This window comes from Notamacropus eugenii, chromosome 5 (genome assembly GCF_028372415.1).
Source record: "Notamacropus eugenii isolate mMacEug1 chromosome 5, mMacEug1.pri_v2, whole genome shotgun sequence".
Lineage (NCBI taxonomy): Eukaryota > Metazoa > Chordata > Mammalia > Diprotodontia > Macropodidae > Notamacropus > Notamacropus eugenii.
In genome coordinates this window covers 84485159-84511728 of record NC_092876.1, presented here as the reverse complement: position 1 = coordinate 84511728, position 26570 = coordinate 84485159, and the positions used below count along the sequence as shown (strand labels likewise).

The 26570-nt window shown below is 37.8% G+C and overlaps 1 protein-coding gene across 4 annotated transcripts in view; it reads left to right on the top strand.

Moving 5' to 3' along the window:
- Positions 1-22497: 22497 nt before the first annotated feature.
- The window catches only part of LOC140504754 (zinc finger MYM-type protein 4), a 138112-nt gene continuing 134039 nt past the window's right edge, over positions 22498-26570 (top strand). For 2 of the 4 annotated variants that reach the window (XM_072610082.1, XM_072610084.1), the window contains exon 1: positions 22507-22653. In XM_072610082.1, the coding sequence (XP_072466183.1) occupies positions 22603-22653 (51 nt within the window). In that variant the 5' untranslated portion in view covers positions 22507-22602. Of the gene's footprint in view, positions 22654-26570 lie in introns of all 4 variants that reach the window. The other 2 variants (XM_072610083.1, XM_072610085.1) reach the window with 2 other exon arrangements.

Here is a 26570-nt window from a genome sequence, read left to right as displayed (position 1 = left end):
TCACCCTTGATCTTATTGGGAAGGCTTCAAGTTTATCCCCTTTACAGATAATGCTTGCTCTTGATTTTAGTTAGATTACTTATTATTTTAAGAAAGGCTCCATTTATTCCTATGCTTTCTAGTGTTTTTAATAAAAATGGGTATGTTGTATTTGTCAAAGGCTTTTTCTGCATCTGTTGACACATGATTTTATTGCTTTTATTATGCATATGATCAATTATGCTATATTGAACCAGCCCTGCATTCCTGGTATAAATTCTAAGTGTCAACCTACATTTTTTTCAAAGACCAACCTTCTTGACTAGAAAAAACAATTGTAACCTGGATTTTCCTAGTGGCTTATTAGTAGGGCAATCTCCCATTTTAATATGGTGAATATTGGTCAAGGATAGAGAGGCATTGTTGGGGAAAGGAAAGAAAGCTTATTAATTCTCAAGAATAAGAAGAGAGGGAGGCTAATGGGAGAAGGAAGGAAAGCAGATTAATGAATCAGAAAAAAAGAGCTTGGCTAGATTCTTATCCCTTAACATACAAGAAATGGAGGAAGTACTAAGCCAGAAAATCCTTTTGCTCTGTTATTTCACTGAGCTGCCTTAAAGACCCACAAGGTCTGCCGTTAGTTAGGCCAACAGCATTCAGCTGTGCTAACCACTGATAGGTCAACTCAGCTGATACCATCTGGTGTTTTCCAATGAAAAGAAAAAAGAGGAAAATGAAAAGACTTGTTATTGGGCTCCCATCACCAAGGTGTGCTTTAGCTTTGCACATTTAATATCCCATCTGGTGCCTGGATATAACTGAACACAGATTTGCAAGCCAATGTAAAACTGCTCCCATCTAAAAAGAAGCACTTTGTTTCTCGGTAGGTGCTTGGTCCTCCCTGCCTGTGCATGCACAATGTCTGACTGCCCTGGGAGAATGAAGGGGCAAAGCAATTGAAATTCAGGAGGACATCTGTTACAGGAGATGAGTGAGCTAAAAAAATTCTCTTTTCAACTGGGCCTTCCTCCTTTTGTCCCACCCCCTGACCAGGCACTTCCTGGAATCTCCCTCACTGGGGCAGTGGGAGCAGCTGCATGTGTTCTCTCATTTAGCTGGGTTGGGCAGAGCTGAGCTGAACCAAGCTGCTTGTGGGCAATGTGGAGGGAAGTGTGCTGGAGAAAAGGAACAGCTCAGGGAGAAGGGTCTGAGCTTGGGCATTCGCTCTTGTCGATCAGCCACGGGGCCTGGAGATAGTAAGGGATGGGTACCTCACAGTGCCAGGCTAGGGGGAGCCCCTAATCCAGAGCATAAATCCAGGATGATTTCTGGAGGAAGAAATACTAGGAAGCCATTTTTCCCCCTATCTTTTTCCTTTTCCTTTTTTTTCTTTTTTGGCCTGGGGGTTTGTCTCTTTTTTCTTCCACTCCAGCTTGGCTTTCTTTCAAAGGCTTTTTCTCTTAGGGTTTTCATGTATTATTCTGTACCTCATCCTGTGCTCCTCAAGTTTTCCTGGGTTATTCCTTTGGCGTAATATGTATTGATTGGGTTTTTCACTCCAAATCTCTTGTTTTTCATTTCCACACAAATGAAAAATAATGCATGAAAGTTGCTTTGGAAAATAGAAAAAGCAGTATGTGTCAGTTTTTATGTTATAGAATCTTTATAAGAAACAGAACTCATAATAATGTGATTATAAAGATCAGTTAAGAATGAATAAAATAAAAATGTATTCGGTTGTCTTCATGAGGAGACATTTTCTGATATGATCTTGCAATATGAACATTCAACAAACATTAATTCCCTACCTATCTGTGCTAGGTGCTGAGAAAGATGGAAAAATTAATTAAGATTTGTTTTTTGCTCTCATGCAATTTAGAATTTAGATAGAAGAGTGATAAGGATATACATTTTGTACTGATACATAGTGGAAAGGGCATGGGACTTGGGGGAAGGATCCTGACTCAAATTTACACTAGCTATATAACCTTGGGCAAGTTTTGAAGCCCAGTTTCCTCAGTGGTAAAACTGGGAGTAAGACATGAATGAGACCAAAGGCTTGTGTACTACCCAAATGCCTCCTTGGCTATGCATTATGAACACTTTCTTTGAGAAGATGGACATGAGCACTAAATAGCAGCTAAAAATAAAATTGATTATATTTTAACAGACAGGAAATGACTCATTACTGGTGTGCAAATCATTCCTGAATTAGACTTGCTGTGTTAAAGCAAAGATCAAAATTAATGTAAAACTATGTAAGAGATAAAGTAAAAAAACCCAGGATTTAATTAATTTGATGTTTAACTTGCAGTTACACAAAGACTACATAGAGCCTTCCTCCGTATCCATACATGTCAGCCCTTTCCACTTCTAACCTAGCCTTCCATTCTGATGGCTTATTATTTCACATTTTAAGCATTTGCTAATGCTTGCTTATAAAATCTTTAGTGTTTTAAGCATTTCTTTTGTGGTAAAGGAAATAAATAGTTGCCCTGTACCTAATATCTACTTTGTACTTTGAGCATCATTTCTAGAAGAGGACATCCTTTTTTAGGGAAAACCTTAGATATGAACCATAATCAGACTTTGTTAAAGAGATTTCCTTAGGACTCCCAGGAGGAGGCATAAAAAGCCAGGGAGCCCAAAAATCACCACATACCTTATCTTTTTAGGTATATCTTTTCTAATACTGAATCTAGTTGTATTCCAGAACCAGATCTAAAACCTTTGTAGGAGGAGAGAACACTCTATCCTTCAAATTTCATATATATATATAATATATATATATGTGTGTGTGTATACATACTTATATAAATAAATAAACATTATATAAATTAAATTATAACTAGTCATTATAAATTATAGTATGAATAACTAGGAACATATTTGTAAGTTATAAAGAAATTATGCAAAATTGTGTATAAATATATAATATATACATATATAATGTGAAGTGCAGGGTGTTTTCTCCTCCCATAAAAGGTTCCAAATCTGGTTCTATAAATGTGTGCATATAGGTATGTATATATACATGCAGTGTGTATAATATTTAATTTTCTATGTATCTATTTTTGACAATAAAATGTAAGTTCCTTGAAGACTGGTCCCGTTTTATTTTTGTCTTTATACCCCCAGGACCTCATGCAGTGCCCAACACATAGTAGGTGTTTAATAAATGCTTGCTGAAATGGGATAAATTAAAAGAAAGAATAAAAATGAAGGAAAAATGACATGCAATTAAAACAACTCCAACCTGAATTTTTTAAATGAGATGTTGCTAAAAAATGGGAAATGGATGGTGGAGAAGACATCATAACAGATTATATCTGTCTCCTAAAGAATTTTAAGTTATACAAATCAATTGCTGTAACAAAGAGGTTAAAAGAATCTATAAACTTATTCAGCTAGCAAATATTTTATCTCCTTTCCAAGTGGAAATATATGACAACCAGGTTTACAATAACAACTTATTCGCAAGACTTTATGGAGGAGGATGGTGGAAGTTTAGCATTATGAAACAGGAAGAAAATTGGAGGAAAAACATGTTTGCAGAAATTTTGGAAAGAAACCCAAGTAAGCAAAGTCATCCCAAGTGCAATTAAGGATGAAACTAGAATGAGTTTAACAAACTCGAAAAATGGGAAAGATCTGCAAAAAAATTTTCTTATAAACTCTTGTCATCCTCAAGGGCAGCAATATCACTACTAGACATATGCCTCAAAGAAGTTAAAGACAAAGGAAATAGATTTACATACAACAAAATATTTATAGTAGTATATATATATATATATATAAACACATATCAACAAAATTATTTATAGAAGCATTTGTTATAGAAAAATATTGGAAACAAAATGGGTTCTGGTCAGTTCGGGAAAGCTTGAACATGTGGTAGCATATAAAAGTAATTAAATATTATTGGTAAAAAACAATCAGCATTACAATTTGAAAGACTCTTAGAAAAACTTGTATATATTACTTCAGAGTGAAATAAGGACAACAGGAGCACGATTTACAGAATGACCACAATAATGTAAAAGCAACTTTGACAATTCTGCTACAGAATTCTGATCCATGTGTGACTAATCATAACTTCAGATGACTGATGATGAAGCAGCCACCTACCTCTTTTCAAAGAGATGATTGATGGACTAGAGGTGCAGACAAGATGAACATTTTCAGAAATGGCCGATGAGTCAGGTTGCTTTGCTTGACTTTGTTGCAAGTGAGGGCTTCTCTGTGGGACTGGAAGTGAGTAAGTGGATAGCAGTGAAGATTTAAAAGAGAAAAAGACAGAAAATAACATCAATAAAATATTTTTAAATGTACAATACCCAGAAAAAAATAAAAAGAATTTCAGAAGGGGATTCAAACAAACAGGACGATTGCTATCATATTAAATGTAATATACTTCAAAAAATATAACAAAGGTTCAGTTTCATGCAAAATTCTCATTCCTGTTCTGCGTATCTTAAAGGATCATGTTAATTGATTCTTCAGTTCGTAATGAAGAATTTTTTTTAAAATTTAAAGAAACAGTTGAGCTAAGTTATGTATATACAGTAGAAGACCATTATGGAGACAACACGATTTTGAAGGTGTGAGATTAATTCTCAAGGTATCTAAAAAGAAGAAACTTTCAAAGGCATAGAAGTGATTTCATATATTATTATTACTAAAAATTAGGTAATTGAGAGAATGTCAATAAATTCTGACCCATATGCCAACTTTCCCATTGATAAATTTTCTTGTTTTATTTTATCTTTTGAGACTGAGTCTTTCTGTCTCTCCTAGGTTGGAAGTGCAGAGACCAATTATGGGCCTGTCCCTATTGCTGTTTGGCACAGAAATTTTGACCTGCTTTGTTCCCATCTTTGCAGTTTTGCCACTCCTTGGGCAGAGTCTGCTGGCCCCCAGCTCCTAGAGGCTCAATATATTGGTGCCTGTCTTAGGGTGGACATTAGGTTAACTTCAGTTCTGTTGCAGTTCAGAACTCTCAGACTCAAGCTATTCACCAGACCCAGTGTCCCCTAGTAGCAGAAATTATAGGTGTGCATTGACCATGCCAATTTGAAACAAAATTGTTAAAACAAAAATCTGTACATAGTGGGAAACAGCATGTACAGTGGACAGATAACATCTCAGGGTCAGGTAGAGCTGGGTTCAAATCCTGACTGACAAATACCAGTCTCATGAACCTGGCCAAATGATTTAATTTCTTGATGTCCCAGAAAGCTCTCTAAGGCTATAAATTGTGGAGAAGATGCTGATTTGTACAGGTAAAGAAAGTTCTTTGCTTCATCAGGAACTCCCTACAGTGAAACAACTGTCTGTAACACATAAATCAAGGACATCTTTGATGAAGAAGCGAGAAGATAAAAAGGAAGACTTTCACAAATAATATTCTGTAGTGGACTAAATATTTTTAATTTGTTTTTGTGTAGTTTGGTTTTTTCTTCTTGGCTAAGCAATCAGGGTTAAATGATTTGTCAGGTGTCACACAACTAGTAAGCGTTAGACCAAATCTTTATAGGTATACAAGTGACTGAAAGGTGAAGGACATATAAAATCACCTTGTGTTTATTGAATACCAAAAGAAAAAACCCATTTGATTCTGTGGAGGAAAATGTTGCCTTAAAGGCTCTCTAGCTGTCTCCTTGGAGGTCCCACTGAGTGCATAGCTGTGTGACCCTGTGCAGCTGACAACTTCTGAAGTCTGTGTATCTCAGGGATACCAAACATCCCTAGAGCTATCCGTCTTGTTTCTCATTCTTGTTAGTCTTTTCTCTACAAGGTTGTCAGCAATCTCTTAATGCATCCAATGACCTTTTCTTAGTTCTCATCCTCAACCTCTCCATCTCTTGATCTCCACTCACTCCTCATGTACCCTCTTCCATTAGCTTCCAGAATCAAGCTAGCCTGTTCTCCTCCTACCTGTCAGATGATTCCTTCTCAGGCTCCCTTGCTGGTTCATCATCCATCTCCATATCCCCCATATCTCCTTCCTGGGTCCTTTGTTTCTCTAATTTTCCCTCTTGGTCATCTTGTCAGCTTCCAGAGATTCAGCCATCATCTTTTTGCAGATGACTGAATCTAAATACAGTATTCAGTCCTAATTCTAGCTCTGCATCGTAAGCGACATGCTAGACAGCCCCACTTGGATCTCCCATTGGCATCTCAACCTCTACATGTCCAAAATGGATTTTATCATCCTTTCCTAAAACCGTCCATCTTGAAATTTCCCTGTTTATACTAAGGGCATCATCAACTTCTCATTCACCCAAGTTCACAAACTCGAGTTGTCTTTCACTTTTCCCTCTCCCTTGCCTCCCAAATATCCAACAAATTTGCTATGTCTTGTCAATTGTACTTCTACAACATTTCTCACAACCATTCTTCTTCTCTTCCGTCAGAGAGAGATTACTCTAGTTCAAGGTCTTAAAGCCTCTCACCTTATAATAGTCTCTTGATTAGTTTAATTGTTTCCAATCCCTTACCTCTCCAATGCATCATCCATACAACTGCTATAATAATTTTTCTAAAACATAGTTCTGTGTCACTCTTAATCTTAAATCTCCATTAACTTCCTATTTCCTAAATAAATAAATAAATTTATTTTAAAATAAACTAAGTATATGTATTCATTTTAAAATAAACTAGACATTTATTTTTAAAAAACTAAATAAACAGATATTAAAAATAAACTAAATAAATATTATTTCAAAAGTAAACTAAATAAATTGTTTTAAAACAAACTAAACAGATATTTATTTTAAAATGAAAGAGATAAATGTATCTATTTTAAAATAACTAAATAAAAAAGAAGGTAAAATAGAAACTTCTCAATTTGACATTTAAAGCCCCTCTAACCTCCCTTTCCAGGCTTATTTTATATTACCTCCCTTTGTATCCTCTATATTCCTGCCAAATTGGTCTGCCTACTCTTCATTTAGTTGTCATCCCGTTTCCTACCTCTGTTCCTGTTCCCCATACCTGGAATATACTCTCTCCCCACCTCTGCCTCTTTGAATCCTCAACTTCCTTTCATATTTAACTCAGACCTCTCTCTCTCCATGGGAAACCTTTCCTGACACTCCTAGCTGTTAGTGATCCCTCCCTCCTTGAGTTCTATATTGTATTATTTTTCTGCCTTTCCCCAATAGAATTTCATTTCTATGAAGGGCAGAGGTATTCTTTCTGTCTTTTTATCCCCAGTTCCCAGGGCACTTGTTTTGTACAGCAGTTGGCTTAGAGTCAGGAAGACCTGAGTTAAAATTTGGCCTCATAACACTTACTAGCTATGTGACATTGGATGAGTCAATTATCCTCAGTTTCCCCAACTGTAAAATGGAGATAATAATAACATCTACATCCTAGGGTTGTTGTGAGGACCAAATAAGATAATATTTGTAATTAAAATAGTGCTTGACACACAGTAAGTGCTATATAAATGCTTATTCCCTTTTCTGTCTCCCTCATTCTTTAGCAAAGTACAAGTGCATATTAGGCACTTGATAAATGCTTGTTGAATTAACTAAATTGTCAAAGGATGTTAAAAAGCCATTTATTCAACACACACTAATAGGCACCCACTGTGTGCAAAGTACTGTGCTTGACCCTGCAGGAAATATGAAGGAGAAAACACAGATTATTAATAATCATTTGAAAATTATCCAAATCTAATAATCAAAGAAAGTCAAATGAAAAATGTTGAGCTGTCACTTAAGCTTATCAAATTAAAAATATACTTAAATCTTATAATATTCAATATTGGGACTACTTTGGAATAATTTCCACTATTGGTGGAGATATAAATTGGTGTCATTTTTGGAAGGCCCTGAAAATATAAGAATTACAAAACTGACTTTAACTTTCGACCCAGTGACCTTAATATTATAACTATATCCAAAGGGTGTTATTAAATGGGGGTAGAAGACTTATCAGTACACAAATATTCATAGTAGATTTGTATGTAGTCTTTAAAAACTATTAGCTTGTATATACAATTATTGGTGAATGTTTGAATAAACTGCCTTATGCTAATAAAATGGACAATTATGACTTTATAAAAATGACAGATATGAAGACTATAAAGAAATATGGAGAGGCACGTGAAGAAAGAATTGGAATAGTACACACACAGAGAAGAATCAGAACAGCATACACATACAGTAGAACCTCAGTTTACAAGTAACCTGGTTTACTTATGCTTCCCTGGATGAAGAAAAATTTTTCTCAAAATTCATCTTCTAGGACAAACAGAAATTTGCAGTATGAACATCAAAATTTTGTTAAAAAGCATCACCCAAATAAGGCAGTAGCAATGAGAGCCATGAATATTTTTTTTTAACAATAATGAAATGTCTCATTTCCATGACATTCTGAAAAAATGTCAAAAATAAGTGTTGTCAGATTCCTAGTTAGAAGCAAATGTAAAGGGAAAAAAAATCAGTGAGTCAAAACATGAAAGTGATTCTAAAAAACTAAAAACAAGTGAAGGCAGTAGTGTTAGTCTTATTTTTAGTGAAAGTAGTAGAATAAAGAACACTCACCACATTGAAATCCCCGATCATCCAATAGGAGATTCTCCTTCCAAGCAGTAACCCTTCCTCCTCCTCCCTCTACTCTCCCTCATGCCTGTCACGACTCTTTTCAAAGGTAAAGTGCAGGATAATTTATTTTATTTTCGGTTTATATTGTGTACTAATCATTGCTATTGTATTTCAGGCTCATTGGGGACAAAAACTTACTTAAAATTATAAATAATTATTTTTATATAAATATTTTGGGGGATGTGGTATCGATCATCCAAGTTTTCATTATTTCCTATGGGAAAATTCACTTTGCAATTTGTATTGCATGACAAATTGCATGACAAACATAATCTCAGAACGAATTAAATTTGTAAACCGAGGTTCTACTGTATATGCATATATCACAAATAGATGAAAAATGAGAGGGGAAATTCATACAGTAAGAGCTTAATAAATGTTTATTGATTGAATATGGAAGAGTCAAAAGGGACACAATGAAAATAGATTTTTTTTTTAAGTTTATAGAAATGCTTTTTTCTATTTAGCAAATTATAAGTATTTTGGAGTTTAAGGTTTTGTGTCTGATTTTTTCCCATGTTTTGTTCATTTGATTCCTTATTGTTTATATAACACATGCTCTGGACTTAACTCTCCCAACCTCCAGAAGAGTTGGTAGGTTGAGTTCCTAGATGGTAGCCACTGCATCTTCCTTCAGAGTACCTACTAGGGGTAGCCCTGAGGGGGCATAGTTTACAAGCTCAAAAACCCCTACCAGTGTAGTTCTTTGATTATCAATTGATATCAATTAGCCAGATTTAACTGGCTTTTAGAAGTGGGTATTTACTATTCTCTATGTACTATGGTTGTACAAACATTTCCCTAAAATTCTGTAACACACTCTCCCATCAATATGTAGAGAGTCAAGGGGAAAACTTGAAAGTTGTTTTGCTAGAATCCTCAAGAGGTTCTCTTTAGGTATGGCGCAGTATTTTTGCTGGATTCTTTTCAGAGGCTTGAATGTGCCTTTTCTTTTCTTGTTCATTCTGCCTTTGCTCCCTGATATGACTGTTCCAAGGATACTGCCAGGACACCAATGTGAAGTCCAAAATCCTTCAAGCCCTTTGAATCCAGAAGATCCTTTTCCATCCAGCGTAGTGATTGGGAATGAGGAGAATGAGGTTGAAGGTAGGACTTTCTTCTTTTCTCTAAGTCATACTTTTTCAGTACTTTGGTTGAAAGATCCTCCTATATGTTGGGAAAAGTTTGAATCTCTGAATTCTGTACTAGTTGACAACTAGAAGACCCACAGGTCATGGTGAAGTTTCCCACCAATACTAACAGACTTCCTGTCACATTTTGTCAAAATAGGAGGTGTCCAGACCTTGTTCACATCTAATTAATTATGATGGTTGATTTATTCCTGAGATAATAAATAAAATTATAATAATAAAAAGTATCAGGACCAAGTGATGTATGATGACTGTAAGCTCTACCCTTAAATTTATAATAGATGAACATTAATTCAAAATAATTAAATTGAGAATTTTGTACTTAATAACCTCCATGGTCCCTTCTAAGTCTTTAAGAGATGACCTAACCACATCACACCTATAAGATTGGCAAACATGACAGAACAAGAAAATGATAAATGCTGGAAAGGATGTGGGAGAGTTGGAACACTAATTCATTGTTGGTGGAGCTGCGAGCGCATCCACCCATTCTGGAGAGCAATTTGGAACTATGCCCAAAGGGCTACAAAAATGTGCATACCCTTTCACCCAGCAATATAGCTACTAGGACTGTATCCCCAAGAGATCATAAAAATGGGAAAGGGTCCCACATGTACAAAAATATTTATGACAGCACTCTATGTAGGTGCCAAAAACTGGAAGTCAAGGGGATGCCCATCAATTGGGGAATGGCTGAATAAATTATGGTATATGAATGTAATGGAGTACTATTGTGCCATAAGAAATGATGAACAAGAAGACTTCAGAGAGGCCTGGAAGGACTTATATGACCTGATGCTGAGTGAAAGGAGCAGAACCAGGAGAACTTTGTGCACAGCAACGACTACAGTGTGTGAGAGTTTTTTCTGGTAGACTTGGAATTTCGTAATAAAGCAAGAACTTATTTAAAAAAAAAAATCCCAGTGGTGGTTTTCTAAGGCAAAATGCCTTCCACACTCAGAGAAAGAAATATGGAAGTCATTCGCAGAATGTAGTAGATCATGTTTGTGTATGTGTATGTTTTTGTGTATCACGTTTTGATTTGTTATATGATTTCTTCCATTTATTTTAGTTCGACTACATAGCATGACTATAGTGAAAATGTACTCAATAGGAAAGTATATGTAGAACCTATACAGAATTGTATGCAGTCGTGGGGAGGGAGGGGGGTAGTGGGGGGTAGGTGTGGGGGGGATAAAATCTCAATTGTATGGCAGTGAATGTTAAACATTAAAAAATAAAAAAAAAACATTTATAAAAAAAAAAAAAGAGAGATGACCTAATAATCCCCTTAGGGACTCTGTGGAGATACTGAATCCTATCATATCAGATAAAACCTGAATAAAGGGACATAAGCTGGTGGGAGGTATCAAATTTTTAAAATTAATTTTTTTATTTTTGTGACACAAAGCAAAGGGGTATGAATCAGGATAATGATAGCTAGCATTTATAGAGTGCTTTAAAGGTTGCAAAGCACTTTATACAAATTATCTCATTAGATCCTTATAACAACTGTGAGGTAGGAGTTATAATTATCTCCATTTTACAGATGAGGAAACAGGGTGAGAGAGAATAAATGACATGCCTAAAGTCACATAGTTAATAAATGTCTGAAGTTGCCTTAGAATGCATGTCTTTCTGACTCTAAGTCTAATACGCTATTAATTTTCACCACCAACTGTCTCTATCAAGAGGAAATATTTTCAATGGTTCAGTCATAGAGATAAGACTAGGTATGATAAAACCAACAAAAACACTAGACTTGGGTCATAAATCTTGGCAGCTCCATTCACTTTTGTGAACTTCAATCAATCCCTTCCCTCTTTAGGCTTTAGTATATACTTCCTATTAAAATTATGGGACTAAATTAGATATTCTTGAAAGTCTTGGGTCATGTGACATAGTCCATCTCAGCAGTGTTAGGCCCAGAACTCAGATTAAACTGTTCCATTGTAACTATCTAATCCATATCACTTGAGAAGGAAATACATAGTGGAATGTCTTCTTTTGACCTGGATCTGTTCATTTTTATGCATATGAGTTAGACAGAAGCATAAATTCATTTATTCATTCAACTAGCATTTATTAAGTACCTCCCTTTTCCCAGAACTGAGCCAGGTGCTGGAGATACAGAGAAAGACAACTCCTTGCTCTCAAGGAGATCACAGGCTAATAGGGGAGTCAACATACAAACAGGATATACACAGGACAAATTGGAGACCACTTTAGAAGGAAGGCACTAAGATTAAAAAGGACTAGGAAAGACTTATTTTTCATTTTAAATTGAATATTTTCTTATTTTCAGTTCTGAATTCTCTCCCTCCCACTCCACCCCCTCCCTATCCATGGAGAAAACAAGGCAAACAAACCTATTACAAGCATATATAATCAAGCAAAACAAATTCCTGCATTTGCCATGTTAAAAAAATACCTCTGTGCTCTAAGTGACAATCTGTGCTCTAAGTCTATCATCTCTTTATTTGTAGGTGGGGAGCATGGTGAGAAAGTCGTTTTGCAGAAGGTTAAGCTTTAGCTGAGGCTTGAAGTAGGCAAGAGAAGCTAGTTGACAGAGATTAGGAGGGAGATAGTTCCAGGTATGAGGGACAGATAGAGTTGAAGATGGAGCATCTTGTACAGTGAACAATAACAAGGCCAGTGTCAGTGGATTCTTGAGTACAAATGGGAATAAAGTGTAAGAAAACTGGAAAGGTAGGAGAGGGTCAGATTATGATAGGCTTTAAAAACCAAAGAGAAGATTTTATATTTGATCATGGAGGCAACAGAGTTTAGTTAATGTGTGTGTGTGTGTGTGTGTGTGTGTGTGTGTGTGTGTGTGTGTGTGTGAGAGAGAGAGAGAGAGAGAGAGAGAGAGAGAGAGAGAGAGAGAGAGAGAAATGGTTAGACCTGCATTTTAGAAAGATCAGTTTGTTAGCTGAGTAGAGAATAGAGAAATTTGAGGTACAGAAAAATCAGGCTATTGCAATAATCTAGAAGTAAGGTGAAAAGGGTCTGTACCAGAGTGTTTGCAGTGTTAGAGGAGAGAAGGGGAGCATTTATTATGAAGGTAGAAATGATGAGTCTTGACCACTGATTGGATATAGAGAGTGAGAGTGAGAAGGTAAAGATGATATCTAGGCTTTGAGCCTGAATGACTGGGAGGATAGTGGTACCCTTGACAGTAATGGAGAACTTAGAAAGAGGGGAGGATTTGGGAGGAAAAGATAATGAGATCAGTTTTGGATCTGTTGAGATAAAAAGTCTATGAGACATCCAGTTTGAGATGTCTGATAAGCAGCTGGAGATGCAAGATTGAAGAGCAGCAGAAAGGTTAGGGTTGAATAAGTAGGTTTGAAAATCATCAACATAGAGATGATAATTGAATCCACAGAAGCCAATGAGATCACCAAATGAAGTAGTATAAAGGAAGAAGAGAAGAGGGCCCAGAATAGACTCTTAGGGGACAACCACGATTAATGAGGGAATGGAATGAAGATCCAGTAAAGAAGACAGAGGAGTGGTCATATTGGTACAAGGAGAATCAGGAGAAAGCAGTGTCACAAAAAAAAATAATGTTGCAGAAAAAGAGTATCAAGGAAAAGAGAGTGATCAACAGTGTCAAAAGCTAGGTCAAGAAGAATGAGGATTGAAGAAAGGCCATTGGATTTGGAAGTTGAGATAATTAGTTTTCAGTTGAATGATGAAGTTGGAACAATGATGTGAGAAGACTACAAAGTTAAGGAAGAGAGACGAAAGAAAGTGGGGACAACTGTTAAAGACTATCCTCAAGGAATTTAGCCTCAAAAGGGAGAAGATATAGGAAAATAACTAAAATAACTAGCACGGATGAATGAATCAAGGGAGGATTTTTGAAGATGAAAGAGGCATGGGCATATTTGTAAGGAAGCAGTCAATATACAGGGAATGATTGAAAATTAAGGAGAGAATAGGGATAATAGAGAGACAATCTGCTGGAGGAGACAGGATGGAGTGGGATCATTTTTGCATAGCTTTCATGTGAGACAGGGGTGAAGGAGGAGACAATGGCAGAAAGCATCTGGGTGATATGAAATGAAGAGGAGGGAGATTTTTCAGTGAAATTTAGGGTAATTTTCTCAGTTGAAATGGGTGGGGCAGGGGAAAGGTGTAGGAGGTTTGAGAAGGGATGAAAAGTTTTGGAAAAGGAGCTTTGGGGTGTGGGATAGTGAGTTATTTAGAAAAGTGTAAAAGTTTCTTCACCACAGTGAAGGCTCAGCTGAGATTATATAACATTTATAAACTTGTATTGGACTCAGCATAGTTTCATGATTTTCTCAAGTTTCTTTTAGCAAGAGGTAAGCAAAGTGATGGCAAGGGTTGATGGGAGTAATCCAGGGGTTAGGCTCTGGCAAGTTAAGATATATGTATGTATAAAATATTTGGGAGTTTACCTACTAAAAAACACTGGAACTATATGACTATAATTACAAAAAACTCTTTATTAAAATAAACAGACCTAAATAAAAGTAGACAAACGCGAACATATTATAAAGTATAATACTACTTAATTTCCTTATTCAGTGCGATTCAAATCAAACTACCAAAGTATTATTTTTGCAAACGAGAAAACAAAAGATCAAGATATTAAAAGGAAATAAAGAAAAAAGAAACGACCTGAAAGTATAAAATCTCAAACTATACACAAAGCAATTATCATCAAAAATGATTTAGTAATGGTTAAAAAAGAGAGAGGTTAATCAATGGGAAGGTATATAACATGTAGAAACACAAACTTAGTGTTTACTATAGAAGAAGGGAACAAGCATTTATATAGCACCTACCAGGGACTGTGCTATAAGCACTTTACAAATAATCTCATATGATCTTCACAACAACTCAGGGAAGTAGATACTGTTAGTTTCATCTTACAGTTGAAAAAAACTGAGGCAAGCAAAGGCTATGTGACTCACTCAGGGTCACACAGCTAGGATGGCTTCAGTTTCTTTGGCTAGATTTGAATTTATCTTCCTGAACCTAGGCCCGTGGCTCTCTACCGCCAAGCTGCCTCCAATATACCCAAGGTTCTAGCTACTGGGATAAGGACTCCCTATTCAATAAAAAACTGCTGGGAATATTAGAAAGCAATCTGGAAGAAATTCAAACATGACACCCTAACCCCCCTCTCCATTTCAACTCAGTAAACTCCAGTGGCTCCCTATTACCTCCAGGGTAAAACAAAACAAAACAAAAATACTCTGTTTGGCATTCAAGGTCCTTTATAACTTGGCCCTCTCCTATCTTTTAGTCTTCTTACAGCTCTTTCCTCACCATGTCTTCTTAGATACAGTAATATTGGCCTCTTTGCTGCTCTGTGAACAAAAGACTCCATTTCTGTCTTAGGGCATTTTCTTTGGTTGTCCCCCATGCCTAGAATGCTCTCCCTTTTCAACTCTGCCCATTGGCTTCCTTTAATTCCCAACTAAAATGCTACCTTTTACAGGAAGCATTTCCTATCCCTCTTAATTCAAGTGCTTTCTCTATGTTAACCGTTTCCTATTTATCATATATATAGCTTGTTTATATATTTGCATGTTGCCTCCCTTAGATTGTGAGCTCCTTGTGGGCAGGGACTGTCTTTTGCCTCCCTTTGTATCTACAGCTTATCAAGGTACCTGGCACACAGTAGTAAATGCTTAATAAGTGTTTATTGATTGATTGAAAAAATATCTGACACCTTCTACCCAGATAAACTCCAAGTGGATTAATGAACTGGATATAAATTTAAAAGAGCAAGGAAAAAAATACCTTTTGTGTTTATAGATAGGGGAAGAATTCATAACCAAACAAGAAAGAGAGAAGGTCACAGAAGATAAAATGTACTATTTTGTTTATGTAAAATTGAGTTTTTGAGCAAAAAGTCAGTGTAGTTAAAATTAGTAGTGAAACCTTTACCTGAGAAAAAAATCTTTGCAGGAAGTTTCTCTGATAAAGGACTGATATCCAAGATACCCAAGGAAGATTCAAATATATAAGAATATAGCAATTCCCCAAAGATAGATGGCTAAAGGATCTATGAATAGACAGTTCTCTAAGTAAGAAATTCAAACAATCAACAGCCATACAAAAAATACTCCAAATCATTAATAATTAGAGAAATTAAAACAACTGAAGTTTCACTTTATACCTATCAGATTGACAAGAATGGGAAAAGAAAGAATGATAATTGTTGGAGAGGCTGCTAGCAGATAGACACTGGGGCATTCAGTGGAGCTGTGAATTGGTCTAGGCATTCTGAAAAGCAGTTTGGAATTATGCCCTAAAAAGTCTCCAAACTGCTTACTCTTTCTCCCAGCTATATTATCACTAGGTTTACAGTGGTAAGACATCAAAGACAGATAAACAGGACACACAAGCAAAAAAGAAAAGAGAAAAAAATTTACAGCACCACTTTTTATTATACAAAGAACCATAAACAAAGGGTGTGCTCATCAGCCAGGGAATGGCTGAACAAATTATGGTATGTTAACATAATGCAATATTATCATGCCACCAGAAGTGATTTTTTAAAAGTCTATTTCATAGAAGCCTGTGAAAATTGTACAAGAGTGAAGTGAGCAAAACCCAGAGAAGGGTATATAAGGTAGAACAACATTGTAAAGAAAAACAACTTGGAAGACTTAATTTAAGAATTTTAATCAATGCAATGACCAATGAGGACTCTGGAGGAGAGAGGAGAAAGCACGCTACCCAGACAGAGGAATTATGGATTCAAGGCATAAAATAACATTTATTTTTGCACATGGTAAATGTGTGAGAATGTTTTGCTTGCTTACGTTTATTTGTTACAAGGATTGTGTGTGTGGTGGGGGTGGGGGGGGTGTTGTATTTGGGTAGGGGAGGCATCTTGGGGGTAGAGGCAATCTAGTGATAGGGTTTCCAAAAAATAAAAAATGAAAAAAAAAGAGGGACATGGAAGCCTTTTAAAATATGTACAGAAGAGAATTGAAGGAAGTTCCGAAACACAGACGAGCCGGAGAGTTTCGAAAATAACACTGAATTTGTTATACACTCCTTCATTTTCCATTGTTAAAACTCTATTTTCCATCAGCAGCTCTGTTTGGTTTCAATTGCACAGGAACAACATTCCCTTTTTCCCAAACACCCCTTCTCCCCTCTCACCCTTCCTCCTCCCAAGAATAAGCTGATCACTTGAAATCTCATCCCCTTGAATTGAAGATAAAGTCAGGTTTTGATACTCAACAGCTTCTCAACTCACCCTGATACCTCTCTCTTCTGACTGGAGGGTTGGAGAACTGAGCATTTTACTACTCCCAGTCTTCCCTTTATAAAGGGTTCAAAACCTTGGTAACTCCATTTTCTAGCAGCAGACTAGGAACACATTCCCTAAGCTGGATATTCTTGTTCCTTAAGGGCACAAGTTACCTCTTTTTCTTATTATATCTCCAGTGCTTACCACACAGTATCTGGCACATAAGAGGCACTTAGTAAATGGGTCTTTTGAATTGAATTAAAACACTTCAAAAAGCAAGCTATACATAAGACATTTGAATTTTCATATGTAATCTTTTTCTGTTCTACTTTGTATATAGACATTCTCTGTTTTGGGGATGTTTGTTAAATTCAGAATTAAAAATCAAATTAAAAGAAAGACAAGAGAAAAAGAAGGTAATTTGTATTTTTTTAGATGCTGGTGAGGCTTCTTTAGAAGAGAGTAACATGATGAGGCTTGTGCTTCAGGATTGTTGGGGTTTTTTTTCCATCTACATGGAAGATAGATTGGAGAGGAGATGAATTAAAAATATTGCACATATATCAAATTTTCAAATAATTCAAAGCTGAGATGATTGACTAATAAGATAGAGTCAAAATCCAAAATGATCTTAGTTGTCTGGGAAAATGTAGCCAGAAACAAAAAGAGGAAATCTAGCAGGTATAAATCCGATAACCTGCATTTAGTTTCAAGCATTCAATTATATAAGTATTGGGAAACAGGGAAGAGACATGGTTTGATCACAGTTTATGTGTAAAACGATCTGGGGTTTTTGCTTGATCTTTGGTTAACATAAGCCAATAGTGTGGCACAACTTGCTAGAAGGCTAATAAATGGAATTAATTACAGCAGGGTGTTCATACCCTGTGAGGTAATAATCCCACTGAGTTCTCCAGTGTTCAGGCCACACTCCATAGTTGGGACCAAAAATACTCACATAATCTGACTCCTACCACAGTTATATAATAGGTGCTTAATAAATGCTTGGCTAATTGATATGTGCCAAAGTTTAAGGACATTGTAAATCTAGAGAGACTATCTGGGTGACGATGATCAGGATAGTGTCCTATCTGGGAAAATGTCATGGGAGTGATGACTCAGGGAAACTAGTGGTATTGAACCTTGAGAAGATTTGGGTATAGAGAGCTTAGTAACTGTCATCGTGTTATTCAACATAATTCAGTACTACGCAGAGCATTGTGCTAGCCTTAGGGAAAATATCAAATTTTAATAAGAAATAGTTCCTGACCCCATGGAGTTTAGTCTAGTTAGGGGGATAAGACATATATACAAAAGTTTGTTATAACCCACAAAATAATCCATGCAAAGTGTATCAGAGAGTGCTAGGAAAGCAAAGTGTTAGAAACAAAGGAAGGAAAAGGTCATAGGGGTTGGGGAAATCAAAATGATTTCATGTTGGGTTATGTAGAAAGTTCTCTAGAGTCTGAGCTTGAGGGTAAAGGGTGAAATTTACAAGGAACCGGATTTCAGCACAATAGAAAGAGCTTTCTAATAATTAGAGCTGTCCAGCAATGGAATGTACTACCTCATGAAGCCTAGAGCTTCCTGTCTCAGAAGGTTTTCAGTGGATTCTGAATAATCATCAGTCAGGAATAACACAGAAGGAATCCTAGCATGACTAAAAGAATCAATTAATGAGATGAACTTTAATTACCTTATCAATACTAAACTTAAAACTATTTTAGAAATTTTTTATAGATCTTTCTTGTTTTTTTATATCACAATCATTTCCACATATAGCATCCCCCTGAAGGCATTGATTTCAATCTTCTAACAAAGAAAAAGTTATGCAAAACCAATTATAACAGTGACTGTCTGCCACTGCCACAGTCCCCTACCTCTGTATAGAGAGGAGGAAAGTATATTTCACAATTTATTCTCTAGAACCAAGATTGATCATTAGAATTACTGTTTTCTGGCATTCTTTTCATTTATATTATATTCATTATATTATTTTCATTTGTATATATTGTCATGGTATATATTCTTCTTCTACTAGCTTTGCTTGCTTCATTATCCATCAATTCATATATCTTTCTATATAGTTCTCTGAATTTCTCATATTCTTCATCTGAGTAGACAATAACATTCCATTATGTTCATATACCACAGGATTCAGCCATTCTCTAATGGCAGAAATTATGGTATACTTTATACAACTTTGTTTCCAGTTCTTTGCTATGACAAAAAATGTTGCTATGAATATTTTAGTATTTATAGAATCTTTCTATCTTTGTCTCCTCTGCATTATATCTTACTCAGATCACTGAGTAAAAGGGTTTAAGCAGTTTAGTGAATTTTCTTGCAGTTTAAAATTTTTCCAGAACTGTTGTGCCAATTTATAGCTTCACCAAAGGTGTATTAGGATGCTAGTGTTCCCACAGCCCAAAACTCATTTCTTGAAGGTTTGCATTTGGGTCTTAGTATCCCTATTCTCTATCTGTTCTATCTATCCTTTAAGGTCCAGCTCAATTCTCACTTCCTGGACTTCCCAGATCACAGTGATGTTTTCCTTCCTTTGAACTTAATGCTTCTAACTACTCATTAGGCAATTAATTATTGACTCCCTTGTGATATTTTATAGTCTTTTCAACATGCTTTTAAAAAATTCTAACATCTTTATGTCCTATGTTATTGATCAGTTTGCAAGCTCCTGAAGGAAAAGGATGTAGTTGCTACAAAAAGTAGCTGTAGAACATCCAGCTCATGGTGGGCAATACTATATTTTCTGCTTTCTTTCCTCTTTAGGCCTTTATCCTACCAGCAAAAGATTATTTTTCTTCTTCTGTTTCTTATATAAAGCACTTTTCCTCTATACTTGGATTTCTTTTGCTCTTGTACAATTTGTCACAAGGGAGAAGGTTCTGGCAGCTTTCTGTTTAGTCAAGTGAAACCTTTTTCTTCATTCTTTTTTTTCCCCTGGAAGTTCTGTTCCTTCTACCACTCAGGTGCTTAATTAAAAGATAAGCTGGCTTTAGATAGGAATTCTATGTCTGGGAATTTTGTGGACAGTTTAAAGATCAAATGTCACAAATCAAGTGATTTCATTCCTGGATTTCACATTAGCAACAAAATAACAGAAAAATATGAAATTATATTTGGATCTGTTGTAGATCAACCTGGTAAAAGCATATATCTACTAAATACTAAAAATGATTATCCCGTATTCATTTCTGTCCAAACACTTCGACCAGTGGCTGATCCCACTATGTTCTCAGACTCATAATTGGTTTGCTGTGGTCCTGTGGGATCCAGTATGTTAATCATATGACTTAGCTCATGTGTGATAAACTGCTTTCAGTACATTTTTTATTTATTGTTTTAACATTAATTCAATGTACATTTATTAAGTGTCTACTGGGTCTTCAGCCCTGTGCTCAGTGTGGGGAAAACAAAGATAAATAAACATAGTCCTTGTTCTCAAGCATGTGTCCCAGATGTGTGAAACACTTCATTTCTTATGCGATCAAAGAAATTCTGTATATCCTTACTACTGTGTGCAGAGTGTATATTTCTGCTCTTTACCCTCCTTGTGGTTCAATATTCTCACATACAGATCATTACAGGAAATCTTCAGGATTTGAATTCAGCAGGAATTGGACATTTCTACTTGGATTTTCATGATCATCAGTGGTTAGCAATGTGTGAATGGATGGTCCAGAAACTGATACAGGTCTTCTTGCATCTTCTTTCTGACTTTATCTCTGGTCAAGCTGTTATGATCTCTAAATTAACACACATATATATATGTACAGTTGGATTATATATAGATTGATATTCAATAACTGCAATTATTCAAAATACTATTTTTATCTCACATGTACATATTGGGTTTGTTAAGGAAAGGCCTTCAGGGTTTTATTTATTTGTTCTTATCATGGTTCTTCATCCATCAAAACATGCATGGAAATCATAAAGGATAAGAAGATTCTGAGAGTGTGTAAGGAGTTTCAATCTGCACTAGCATCCACACCAATGGCATCACACAGAAGTATCTAATCATTACATTTCTTATGATTCTCCTTTATATTTGATATTGATGATGACAATGACCCATTTTCTACTGACCTGTAGGAAAGCGGAGTAAACAGAAGTATGAAACAAGGACAATCATGCCACCTCTACCACATAGACAGAAACTGATTCTAGAAGACAAGTTTATCTACTTCAGATTTTCATGGCAGAGAGCACCATTTCTCCTACTTTAGCCAAGTTCTCACGTTCTATCAGTAGGAGTGAGAAGCCAAGATGTTCCTATTTCATCAGCTCCGGGAGAACAAAACTGGACTTATTATGATACAGATCCTCCCGTTACTCATCCTCAATCTGGGCTAGGGATGATACTGGCATCTCAGAGATGAAGAACACTCCCTCCACCTTTGGGGTGGGAATGCCGGGCTGCTAGAACCATTAGCTCCAGTAACTGGTCTACTCTTTCTATGCAGACTTGTCTTCATTTGAAGTGTCCTTGCGTTGGGAGGTGCTTGGCTCTTTGGTGCTCCAGGCTCCAGTAAATTCAGTTCCAGCCTCACCTGACCCCTCAGATTGGGGCTACTGAGCCCATGAAAGAAGCTGGGGTTTCCTTTGGGCTGTTGACTGGATCCTTCTGGTTTGGCTCCCAGCCAGGCATTATCCTAGGCCTTTAGAAGAGAGACTTAGATTTGGCAGAGGAGGCTCTGGGTTCCGCCCCTTCACTCATTTTGCTGTTTTGGGCAAATCCCTTTGGCCGAGCCTCAGTTTCCTAATCTGCAAAATGAGGGCGTCAGGTTGAAGCATCTCTAACGCCTTTTCCAGTTCTAACTCCTTGAATCTCCCATTAGACCTGGGTTAGGTGCACTCATCTTGATGATCACCATGGCAAGTCACCATGGGGTCTCAAGACCCCAGACACAAGGCCTTGTACCCATATTCCCCTAAGCCTCTTGTCAAAATTTGTTCCTGGGGCCTTTAAGAGGGCAGCCATAACTCAGTGGAGAGAGCAGCAGCTGGTAGCTAGAGGGCTCCAGGGGTTTGGCCTACCCAAATTTACTCACTGCGCATGCCCAGAAAGGGTGGAGTGATGGGAAGGGAGGGAGGGGCTGGCAGTGCGCAGGCGCTGCGCGCAAGCGCAGTGAAGGCCCGCGCAAGAGGCTGGTTTTGGTGACCGCTTTAAGAAGGGGGCAGGCGGAGGAATTTCTCCGACAGAAAATAATCCTCCACCCAGGGCCCATTAGACACCATTAACCCCCCGAGTCCCGGGCTCCCCGCGCCCCTTCCCCGCACCCGTCCTGCCTCTCCTCCCCAAGCCGGGGAGTCAGACACCCCGCCACCTCCCCTCAGAGTGCGGGACCCGCCCCCTCCCCACTTGAGGGAGGCGAGGTGAGGCCCGGCCCGGGGAGGGCAGCATCGAGGCGCCGGTGCGTGTGCAGGGGCGGGCGGACGGGGGGGCGGCGGCGGGAGGGCAGGGGAAGGGTGGGCAGGGCCGGGCCGGGCCGGGACAGGGGCAGACCACCAGCCCGGGGGCCGCCGCGGCCCGGAGCCAGAGCCGGAGCCGGAGCCGCGCCGAGCGGCGCCTCCGCCGGGGCCCAACATGGCGGAGCGAGAGGCGGAGGAGCCCGGTCCCCGAAAGAGGGTAGGTGAGGTGAGCTGCGGGGCCGGGGTACGGTCGGGGGCGTGAGGAAATGCGCGCTTGGGGCGGGTGGGGGGCGCGCGGCTGGGGAGACCCCAGCGGGCCTGGGGGGCGGGGAGGGAGTCCCAGGAGGAGCGCGAGGGGAGGGGAAGGGGAGGAGGAGGGGCTGACCTAGCCCCCCCTTCCCTGAGCGTGTGCTGGGGGGGCGGGGAAGGGGCCCCCACATGGCGGATCTTGTCTCGGGGTAGGGGCCCCAGAGAGGGGGGGTACGAGTCGAGGAGCCCCAGGCAGGGGCAAGGAGGAGGGGAGACTCAGTCCGGGATGGGGTGGGAAAAGTGGCTCTTAGGCAGGTGGGACAAAGCTCGGCCGGGGGAGGGAGGGGGCAGTTGGTCCCAACTCTTGCCCCGTGGTGGAGTGGCGGTGGTAGTGGTGTGGATCCTCCCTGGAGTGTGCGTGTACGTGTGTGGTGGGAGGGCAGTGGGGGGCGGCGGGGTCCAGGGGGAGTCGACAGATTTGTATTTTCCATATGTAGAAAATCAGTGCTTTTGAAAGCCCTGTGGGGCCTGAGTTGTTCGAAGAAAGGAGGAGCTTGGAGGCTTTCTAGTCAGGAGTTCATTGGAGATCCGTTTTGCCAGAAAAACATTAATTCATTGTTTGTCCGTCCTGCCCCTCTTGGAAACCCCTCCCCCCTTTATTGAGATGAGGGGACGGTGTGTGGCTACCTAGAAGAAGGTAGAGGGTAATGCCAGGTTTGGTCACCCGAAGGGGACTTTGGGCCACCATAATTAAAAATACTGAGGGGTTTTTTGCCTCTAGTTGAGAATCTTGAAGAGTATGACAGAAATTCTGGCAGTTCAAGGATGCAGGTCCATCTATTCTGCAAGAGAGAGAACCAGTTCTGTGTCTAAGTTGAACGTCCTGTTAAAGTTCTCCTCAGAACTTTTATTTGATTTTCAGTTTTCCCTTCAAATTGAAAACAATATGATTGTGTAACCCACTCAGCAGTCTTTTTTACTCTTATTACCTGGTAGCGGACTCAGTACCAGTAAGTTTCTCCCCATGAACAAACAGGTCATGAAACGATGAGAGGAGAGTTGTATGTATTGAGTGAAAAGATGAGCATTTCTAGAATGCCCTTCTGTTCAAAATAAAATCATGTGTGCATTTTCTGGGTGCTTTCTGTGATTATGGTAAACGTTCTCTGTGTTTTGTTTGTCGTCTCTCTGCGTCTTTACATATGTGGGCTGTTACTTGTAAAAGTCTACAGCTGTGAGTTACTACTTTTGTGTCACCCAGATTAGTTCATAGGTAGACAGTAAACTGAGGTTCTTACAGGTCTTTTTTTCTATAAGGTGGAAAGGGATGTGGAGCACAATGCTGTCATAGGGGTTTGTTAAACTTCATTACAGTATCTTCAAATAGTTCACTTAGTATGTGTGTATATATGTACTTATACATATATAATGCAACAGATACAAACTTTTGAGTATTGATTAGTTATTTTTCAAAGTTATGAATGGGTTTAAACTTGGATCTTCATTTTACAGGAATGATGGTATAAGGTAGCTGGGGGGATTATAATGCTTTTCCCAAGAAGTTTTCCAAATATATTTTCAGCAACTCAGAATGTCAAGGTAAAGTACCTCTTTGGATATGTAATGTTCGCTATTAGGAGTTGGATATGTCAAACTAATTAAATACTGTTATTACTATGACAGTTCCTATTTTGCATTTCTGTCAAAGGTTAGTACTTTAGACTTAAAACGATCTTCTGTAGAGTATGTGTTTCTTTGTTTTGAACTGATTTTCATGCTTTTAAAAGATACCAGAATCACTGCAGTGGAAATTGAGGTTATCTTCACACAGTATGTGTAGCATATTTGAATTTCCTTTGCTCAGTTTCCATTGTATGTTGGAGGAAGATTGCTTCTGTTTTGTCAGGGATTAGATAGTTTAAATTTTACATTCTTTCAGTGTTTAGTTTCACATTGGAATAGCCACTTGTGGGGGATGATCATTGATAATATACTCCTAGTTAACTTATACGTACTAAACTGCCAATTAATAGGATAGGACATAGAACTAGAAAGAATAGTCAGACTGCCTCATTTTATGGATGAGGACACTGAAGCCTAGAGAGGTTAAGAATTCAATCACAGTCAAGTTCAGTAAATAACTGGACAAAATGCTGTGTTTTAAAATAATAATATAAATTTTTGCTCTGCTAATGCATCTACTTGGACAAGTCACGTAACCTCTGTGGGCTTTAGTTTCCTAATGTGTAAAGTGAGGGGGTTGAACTGGATGGCTTTCTATGGGTCCCTTCTAGCTCTAAATCTGTGGTCCTTTGACCATTCTTGACATCAAGTTGACTCTGTGGTTTCAAGGAGTACAATCTCTTACTTGTTTTACGGCCTTAGAGATCAGGTGCAGGAATGGTGCACTTTTGGCCCTCAAGGAGCAACCTTGGTAAGTTTGTAGATGACTATACTGGTAGCTTATCCACCAAGCTTTTATTTTTGCCAAAGCTTTTTATGAATGCTATATACTATATAGGAGAGTTGCATTCCACATTAATGGTGTTGTATCCATGCTACATCACAGATGATTAAAATATTATTGTATCTGTTATTAGGCACTAAAAAGACTAATCCATTTAATGAATGATGATTAAATAATAACATAAAGAAACATGATCTTGTAAATTATAATGTATTGGCTGTAATAATAATTTGAATTGATATTTACATAGTTATGATTTGTTTGTAGAGTGCGATCTTTAGAACTGCCCCGTGAAATAGTGCATAGTTTCTATTTTTTCCAAATTAGCAAATAGATCTCAGGATTATAGGACTTTGATTTAGAGAAAACCTCAGAGGTTATGTAGTTCAATCTCCTCATCTTATAGATTAGAAAATTAAGGCTCAGAAAGGTTGCATGTACATGCCCATCTGGTTTGTAAGTAGCAGAGTTGTGATTTGAACCTAAATCCTTGACTTTGTGTTATTGCCTGGTGATAGTTAACTAAATTGCATATATGATACATACACACATACGTATATACATATATATATATTCTTAATGTTTGCAAATATTTACAAAGTGCTTTCGTCATGGTAACCTTTTGAGGTAGTTAGTACATGTATTAAGCAGATTTTATAGATGAAGAAAGTAAGGCTGAGAGTGGTTAAATATTGGAATTATAATTCTTGCATAGATCTTTTGAACCCAAAAATCCAGTTTATTTTCCTTCTAGTCTACTATGCTGCCACATCTTATACTATTTTTTTTTTTGGCTTTCAGAGCTTGGTGGACCACCATATACACAATATACATTCAGGTAGATACTGATTGATTTTGATAGGAAGGATTACTTAACCAGGTGATGTTGGGTATCTATAGACTCAAGTTCAGAGTTTTCATTTTTGGAAGTTGAGTTTTCTCTAAGCTATCTGGTAGCCTTTTGAATCCACGTAGAGTTTAGGATTATAAGGGTCATACTGATATATTATTTTACCAACCTACTGTAGAGAGTCCTCACAGTGCCCTCTTCCAAATATGAATTTTGGCACACCTTGCTATATTAACCTGTCTTGTGGACCCCTGGGATAGTAAATCTCAGTTATGTTTAGAAGTTCCTGTATCCCATTTTATATTTGAGATATTCATTACTATTAATGGCTGGTATTAGCTCAGTCGATTAGTACATAGTACTTAAAGCTCAGATTATTAGTCTGATACCTGTAAGGATGTTAGTTTCATATTATGGATTATACCTATAATTTACCATTAATGCAAATGTATACTGTTGGCCACAGTATACAGTATTTGAAGTGCTAGAGCATTGTTGATCTCTGCAAATCTATTTCCACTACAGGGTTTCTTAACTTAGACCTTGTAATCTATTAGATAGTCCCTTGACAAGAAAG